We start from the raw sequence: 8915 nt of genomic DNA on the forward strand, positions 1-8915 counted from the left end.
ATAAACCCTCAAATGTAAAAGTCTAATGGGGTCAGATCGAGGGGGGGGGGGGCAACTCCCCGTTGCGAGACAGGACCAATCCATCTACCGGTGAAAACGTCATTTCGGTGATCACAAACGATGATGGCATCCCATCCTGTTGGTGCATAGTAAGAAGCTTGGTGTGCCCCAATCCACCGTGCTATGAGCCATAGTTGGTAGATGCTGGGATTATGGATAGTGAGTCGCGTGGTCGATGCGGTGGGGCTACGTGTGATCGCGTCCTGTACATTTTCCACAATTTGTGGTGTTATGGCTGGCCTACCAGGACGTTCTTCATCCTCAACACTACCTATTCACTTGAATTTGTTGACCAGGTTTTTAATAGCCAGCCTGGTGGGGCCTGGTTTTCTGAATTTCCGAGTGAAGTCCGTCCGCACCTGTTCATACATCATTCCAAACAACGGCTATTCTCTCTTCTATAGAGTACATTTTATCAGATCACTTGGAAAAAAGAAAAGATTTGTCATTAGTTCATTGAAATGTTAAGTGACTTTATAGACACCCTGTATTTCTTAGTCAATCACTCTTATCTCATTCAGTCGTAACTTTAAAAATAATCAAGTATTTTATTTTAAACTTACTGCGTATGACAGAATTCCGTAATCCTTCCCTAGCTTGTGAATTGTAATAACTTTCCAAATTCACTATTTTGCAGTTTGAATTAATATCATAGAGAAGAGAGAAATTAAGTCAATTTCATAGAAGATAATATTGGTACTTAACACAACCATACGTGGATCTGTATGAGTTTATTATTTCCATTTGCAAAAACATCGATTTAGTTTCGTTTGTAATTGTCAGGGGAAAATGTAAATTTTGTCCTGGAAAACCTGGAAAAGTCAGGGAATTTCAATTCTGCTTGTTTGTAGCCACCCTGTGAGCTTCAATTCATCTGTTGTCAAACTTCTTTAAGAGCATTTAATGCCTTCAGCTATTCTGTTGTTTATCTCTGCACTTATATTATTTGTATCTGTTAAGATATTATTTGTATCTGTTAAGATTATGCCTAGATATTTGAACTTCTCAACTCTTTCAAATTTCCTGTTGTTTATTTGTATACCTTGAACAATTTCATATGAACAACAAAATTACGTATGTTACTACAAATTAGTTATCATTTGAGGTACACAAATAAATGTTTAAAGGAGCAAATGTTCAAAATGAAGACCATTCTCTTCAATGCATTTCAAAACACGGTGTCTGAAGCTCTACACTGTTCGTCCCAAAATGTCAGGAGGGATAGAGGCATAAGCATCATTTGTGCCGCATGTTTTCTGACGTTGTTGGAACTTCGTGGTAACACTTTTCTTTAAGTAGTCCCCAAAGGCAGAAATCAGGCGACGTGAGATCGGGTGAACGAGCTGGCCAAAAAACGGGTCCTCCAAGTCCTATCCATCGACCAGGAAACTTTGTGTCCAACATGGCTCGAGCCTGAATGGAGTAGTGTTGTTGTTCATATGAAATTGTTCCTTGAAACCAAATAGTTGGAACAAAGTAATATTATTTATTGTTACACAAAAACATAAATTGCAAACAATTTTCGTTTGCCGAATTCTTTGCACACATTTTTTGAATAAAATTCGTTTATGCAATGTTCTCAATGGAAACCAAAACCGTTATTACATAAAGGGAACAAAATGAATCTGAAAGTACCAAATGTTTATAAATGTTCGAAGTTTGCAATTTTTTTACAAAATTTTTCAAACAAAAAACAACACTGAATCCAAATATGTAAAACGAATGGGGGTGTTCCATTTGAAAATTCAAATTTACCCCCCACCCCCCCTAAGGGGTTGGTGGTGGCGACAAAATTTTTGCGGCATTGACTTACCTCCTCAATTGTATCAAACTTTTATTCTGTGCAATTTTTCGATTGGATGCATTCTGCATGCGATATTCCATACTATCATTATAAATGGACCACCTGGTATACCACGTGAGGCACCTAAAAGTACCACCTGAAATAGCGAAGAAACCAGAAACAGTAGCAATGTGAGGTTTGCGGGAAACAATAATATCAAATGGGGCTCGTAAATCGGAGGTATGGGGTGGGTCGAAAAATATCGACAAATGGGGCATGTGGAGCAAAGTCATATTTTTTTAAATGGAACGATATACAATAACATGCATAATATAAAAGAGCACATGCAGAGAAACACAATGCCGTTGGTCTCATGCATCTACTGCACATAGGAACGAAGATATGGCCATGTGAAAATATGTAAACAAACTAACAAGTGGCCCACTTGACCGTCAGTACCACGGCATGTAAGACTTCTCAGGTGCCTGACAGAACTGCCTTTACGCAGAGCAAGTTTTGATAGCAGGTCCACGAGATCGTGTTAGTTCATAGCAAGCAGTCGTAGTGGTAAGAGCGAAGATTATGGTGTTCACAAACATAGAAAAAGCGGACATGATCCTGATTTATGGGGAATGCCGAAGGAATGCCTCAGAAGCCTACCGTGTGTACGCAGAGAGATATCCGGACATACGACAGCCATCTCGACGTCTGTTTGGTAAGTTATTTATTAAATGAAGAGACACCGGAAGTGTAACACCACGAGCACGTGTGCGGAACAAGCCAACTACAGGTGAGGCAGGTGCAACAAATGTTCTCGCCGCTGTTGCTGTGAATCTGCACGTTAGCTCCCGTGAAATTGCCAGGGATGCTGGGATGAGTCAGTGAAGTGTATTGCGCATTCTGCACACACACACACGTTTCACCCATATCATATCTCCCTCCATCATTAACTTCACGGGAATGATTTTGTGGACCGTGTTCGGTTTAGCACATGGATGTTACGACACGACACACCTGATTTGTTACGTATCCTCTTCACTGACGAGGCAACTTTTACCAATCATGGAAATGTCAACCTAAGGAACATGCACTATTGGTCGGTGACAAATCCACATTGGCTTCGCCAAGTGGAACGCCAGCGCCCATGGAGTGTGAACGTGTGGTGTGGTATAGTGGGTAAACATCTCATTGGCCCTTTTTTTATACAAGGGACACTGAATGCTGACCGATACATACAGTTTTTACAACATGAACTGCCTGTACTATTGGAGGACATACCACTTCAGACAAGGAGGGAAATGTGGTGCCAACATGACGGGTGCCCAGCTCACAGTGCAAGATGCGCTACAGCATGTGTGGAAGATACATTTCCAAATCGTTGGATTGGACGTGGAGGGCCTGTCAAATGGCCGGCTCGTTCCCCAGATTTGACACCGTTAGACTTTTCCTGTGGGGAAAGCTGAAGGACATTGTCTACCGGGATGTGCCAACAACTCCAGAGGATATGCAATACCGCATTACTGCGGCCTGTAGGGACATTCCCTACGAGATGCTACATTCTGTGCAACGATCTTTGCGTGGGTGCCTCGTTGCCTGTATCGCAGCTGATGGCCACCACTTTGAACACACACTTTGACAGGTTTTCTCTTCTTACGCAGTGGTTCTTCGACATACTGTCATGGTCATTTTCATTATGCTGTAACACTGTCAAATACATGGTGCTGACGATGTCTACTGTATTTTTTCTTCCTTTAACACGTTCTGTCTTCATCTTGTCCAATGGCTTCCGACATCTCATACTTGTACATGCCGTGGTACTGACGGTCAAGTGGGCCACTTGTTAGTTTGTTTACATATTTTCACATGGCCATATCTTCGTTCCTATGTGCAGTAGATGCATGAGACCAACGGCGTTGTGTTTCTCTGCGTGTGCTCTTTTATATTATGCATGTTATTGTATATCGTTCCATTTAAAAAAATATGACTTTGCTCCAGATGCCCCATTTGTCGATATTTTTTGACCCACCCCATACCTCCGATTTACGAGCCCCATTTGATATTATTGTTTCCCGCAAACCTCACATCGCTACTGTTTCTGGTTTCTTCGCTATTTCAGGTGGTACTTTTAGGTGCCTCACGCGGTATAGTGCGGCAACATAGAGGCACCATAACGAATAAATAAATTTTGTCTGGAATGTGCTGCACTCCTTTTCCTCCAAATCAATTGTGTTCATGCATTTATGAAAAACTGTTTAGCAGCAAGAGTCTGAAGTACTTAGTAGTTATAACTTCTCTCTCTGGTAATTTACAATGCATTATAGAAAATAATAAAATTGTGAAGAAAGCAAGCAAAAAAAATTTTAGATCCAAATTTTTGCAAACTGAAAACCATATTGATTTTATATGGCACAAAAAAGTTCATAGGGCACCATGGCATTGTGTTTTACAATTTTTTTTCATTTAGATTGTTCAGTTCCCAGGTCCAACTCCCACCACCCCCTAGCTATGGTCCTGGACTTGACCAGACTAAGAAAAGCTGAAATTGCGAGCAAGAAAATTTTACGAAATGTATTTTTATTTGTATAAAATTTGATTTTGAGAGGCGCAATTCCCCTTTATCCCCCCCTCCTCCCCAAGGTGCTCTTGGCCATCTGGATGAAATAATGAAAGAAAGACGTGAAAACTAATTCCATTTTGGGTATCCTTTTGCCCTGCTACTCTTAGATTCTACTAGTCTTGCTTTCTTTTACCTCAATGTTTGCACCCCCCCCCCCCCCGCTTGGCCCCCTAGAATTGATTTCCGTCCAAGGTTGGGGAGTGGCAATGTCTATTGGCCCCGTGTGGTTGTGCCACTGAACCCCCTTCCCCCGTAGTTGCTTTGAACTTTAATCGGCTTGAGCATTTAATAACCGCGATAAGATTCCTGTATACTAAATTTCTAGGTGAAGGTATAATAATGTAGGGACGTGTATGTCTGGAAGAGGGATCAAGGATGACTACACCTTCCCCTTAGAAATCGAATGTCAACCTAAAAGTATATGTTTTACACGTATAATTTGATTTCAGTCATAGTAATTTACATTAATGCGATAATTTCAAATATTTCAAGTGGTGTTTTTTGAGAGAGGCAAAACTATTATTGGGGTAATATACCCCATGGAAAAATACCTCGCTTGTTCCTCCGTGAAAAGAAATCTGCGGAAGTCCATGATTAGGGGTCAATTGCCCCTGCTTGCCCCCCATGCACACGCATATGCATATCATCACCCATCCTCATCTTTGTGGTTAGCCAAAATCGACAGAAAAGCGAAGTAAAATCAACCAAATCAATCAATCATTCAACACCTGGCAGGAAGAGTGGAATGAGGTAACGGGGAACAAGCTTTGCACTATCAAGCCTACTATTGATGCATGGCATTCCTCCTACCATTTCTTCTGTCTATTTTAACTCAGTTCCAAATTGGACACAGCCCTCTGAACCATGGTCACTTGCTGCAAGACCTGGACCCTCCAATGTGTGTTGTCTGTAATGTTATTTTAAGTGTTCGGCATATTCTTATTGAATGTGCTGGTTTTACTTTCCTTGGACAAAAACTTTTATCATCCAAGTTGGGAGACGATGGCAGTGTTTTAAATTGTTTTAGTTCCTTCAGAAGCATAGGCCTTTTACACTGTCTCCAAGGAAAATTTTAACATTTTGCATTTTAACATTTTGTGTGTGTCCTGTGCAGGTCTATTTACAACCTTTCACTTTTAACCTTTCTCAAGGAACTCTTTACACTACACCCCTATTTTATCTTTGAGGTAAAGATTTTAAGTAATGAGATTCCTTGTATAGTTTGAAAGATTTAGCCATGGTGGTATAGTCGGGAGACCTGGGTTCAATTCCCAGGGTGGGTGATCTAAGGTCGGAATTTTTCCAGCCTTGTCCCCGCATACAGCGGCCCTGTGGCTCATCCAGCTTCAAATCAATGGGTACCTGTGTGCAACCTGGGGGGGATAAAGGCAGCTGGAGCATGATGCTGATCACATTACCTCCAAAGTGGCCAAGATCGAGGCCCTACCCCCACCTTCCCTAAATGTGCCCTCATGGCACACTGCTATATGCACGGGGAACTTTACCTTACCTTTACCTATGTATTAACTTTTGCAATTCCTAAACATCTAGGTTTATTCAGTTCTTGGTCATCATTACCAAAAGGGGACAATATTTATTTGTTGGGCACCTTGCATTTGAGAAGTATAAATTGCTGCTAAATAAGGAAATCATCAAATGTTATTGGTGTTAATGAAAGTACATACTGGAAAGTATAAGTTATCCATTTATTTTGCTCTGTATTCTTTAATCACTGAAATCTTTTCATAATTCTAGTCCAAGATTGAAGAATGTGGATCGTAGTTCAGCCCAACATCGAGAAGTGACTGTTAATAATGTGACTGTGATTATCACAGAATATAAACCAAAATTAAAGAAAGCACTTTCGGATCAGTCTGGACAGTCAAGCAGTGCTTCTTCTGAGAATGGAAGTCAGTCTGAATCAAGTACAGATGCTAGGAGTGGTGATTTAGGAACAGATTCAAGAAGTTCGTAATGTAAATTGAGACATGTTTAAATTAAATTTATTATGTACCAATTCAACTTTATGTGAAAGTACGAAACTGAAGTACAAAACAATGCGGTGGATGCCTTGTATTGTGTATGGCGAAAGTTGTGTCTACTCAAGAATGTGTTTTATTCTTGCCATTTGATGGAATATCTTCCTCAATATTTTCAATTAAAATGAAATTTAATTTTATAATTGAAACACCAAATGTGATTGATTGTGTGTAAATGGTCTTTTTGATATTTTTCACATTTAAAAAAAAATTGATTGTGGAAGACTTGTATGCAATTAACTGGAATTTTCTTTCATCATAGACTAACTCAAGGCTTATGTTGTCATTACATATAGTTTGATATATGAACTTTTGTACAGTCTGTAAATGTATTTATTTATTTTTAGTTATGCCATTAATTGTGTGTGTTGCATTTGAAGCACGCAATCACCCTTGTTACAGTTACTGTAGTGCTTTTAAATAATTTGGAAGAATGAAATTGTCGATTCCTTATTTGTTGTAACATTTCAATTGACATGATGAAATAACTATGATCAATGTTATTTACTTTTGTGGTCCATAAATGTTATTCATTATTCTTTTTTGAGTTGTTATATATATATATATTTTTGTGTGTTTGTTTTTTCAAGTTTATCTTAAAATGAGAAACTTGATTTTTTTTTTGTTGGTGGCAAATGATTCAAAATTTGTTAGTTGTGTATAAAGAATTATTTAATCTGTTTACAGTGACTTTAATTCACAAAATCAATATAATATAAAAGCAAAAATCAAATTTCTAGTGAGTAGAAGAAAATATGAAGAAGCTGGTCGTAAATACATATCAATGAAATATGCTGTTTTTTTTTAAAAAAAATATTAGCAGTTTTCCTCATCATGCAGAGTATGTAGTTTCTTACTTTCGATTTATACTTAAAGGTGACAGAAAATGATTTGGAGGAATTGCTACAAATGTCATTGATTATGAATGTTTCGTTGGTTTTCTGTGTTTATACAGGGTAGCAACAGAGCAAGGAAAGTTAAGAATATCAAAATGAGAATTTCAGTGTCCACATGAAAATGTCCTTTTCTCTCCCCTCCCCCTTTACTTATGTTACGTAAGTTATACATAAATTACATTTTCTTCATGATTATTATAACAACATTTGTGGATAGGACAAATTAATACTCTATTGGTATTTGCTGATATAGACATATCAGTTCCCAGGTTTATTGGTCAACATGCCTATAATTGTACTGATATTTCTATAAATAATATTTCTATACAATATTTACTATAAATAACCTATCACTTAGTGCAAGATTCTGCCATTTTGTTGTCTTTTTAATTAAATATAAAACTGTAATCCATTTACCCTAGTTTTATAAAAATATGTGTCCAAATACTTACTTTCTTTTTTCTAAGGCAAAAATCCCAATGTGCCTGTTTATATAGAATAGATTGAGATTTGGCTTGAATTTCTTTTTAAGTCCACTTTAAGTGGGATATGAATGACTATGTGCATATGTGCCTCCACCAGGCATCGAGCCTGAGACCCTTGATTAACCAATACACCATCAGGGAGGCATGAGCAATTTTTATATTGGACCAGTTGAATATTAGTTATCAATATCTTGAACTCTTCTGTCAGTACTCTACTGTGAATAGCTCCTTACAGCCAATCATTATTTAGAATTCAGCATTTGCAGAACTAGTTGTGCATAGAGAATTTACATACAAAATATACATAGTTCTTTTGCCAAAATCGTAACTGGTACATAAATATCTACGTTGGTCTGCAAAACCCAGTTCTGTAGCCACTCTTATGCTAGGCATGTTTACCAAGTCACCTCCCCCCAATGTTCCCATATGCCCTATTATTTTCTCTTTGTAAAATATGCATTTTTCTCAACTTAGTCTAATGATAGCTAAGTCTTGATGCAAGCAGTCCATGTTTCATCCCTGTATAGACTCAGATTTTCCTCATGATAACAAGTATGAGAACTGGGACTACATGTTCTAAAGAGGATCATGCAAGCCCCTTGACTATGCAAGAACACAGTATCTTGACAATCTAGCTTTCTGTTCCATGTATCCAGCTACATTTACATTATCATTTAATGTCATATCATATTTCCCCTATAAAGTTTGTATTGAATCTCTTCTTATTCACTGGAACATTTCTCACTTATGCAATTAACAGTATTATTGTGACGTAGTTAGCAGTTACCTTGATAATTATTTATTGTATATCTTGACCACCTTTCTTCATGTTGATAAATAATCACATACAAATTTAAACAAGGAGAATATGACAGATCTGTTTATTCCTTTCACGTACATAAAATAGTAAATAAAGGTGTACTTTGATATTAATTTACTAAAAATATCACCCATATTTTAACACATTAATGTATACAGTAAAAGTCAGACTGCTTTTTATAAATTTTGACATTGATTATTCTGAATAATTAAAAG

General features: G+C 37.8%; 1 protein-coding gene across 2 annotated transcripts in view; it reads left to right on the top strand.

The window, feature by feature from the left end:
* Positions 1 to 7181, top strand: part of RYBP (ring and YY1 binding protein) — a 50360-nt gene extending 43179 nt beyond the window's left edge. For both annotated transcript variants that reach the window (XM_083117734.1, XM_083117735.1), the window contains exon 4: positions 6216 to 7181. In XM_083117734.1, the coding sequence (XP_082973860.1) occupies positions 6216 to 6435 (220 nt within the window). In that variant the 3' untranslated portion in view covers positions 6436 to 7181. The remainder of the gene's footprint in view (positions 1 to 6215) is intronic.
* Positions 7182 to 8915: the final 1734 nt, after the last annotated feature.

Source organism: Lepisma saccharinum, chromosome 2 (assembly GCF_977018435.1).
Source record: "Lepisma saccharinum chromosome 2, izLepSacc3.1, whole genome shotgun sequence".
Classification (NCBI taxonomy): Eukaryota; Metazoa; Arthropoda; class Insecta; order Zygentoma; family Lepismatidae; genus Lepisma; species Lepisma saccharinum.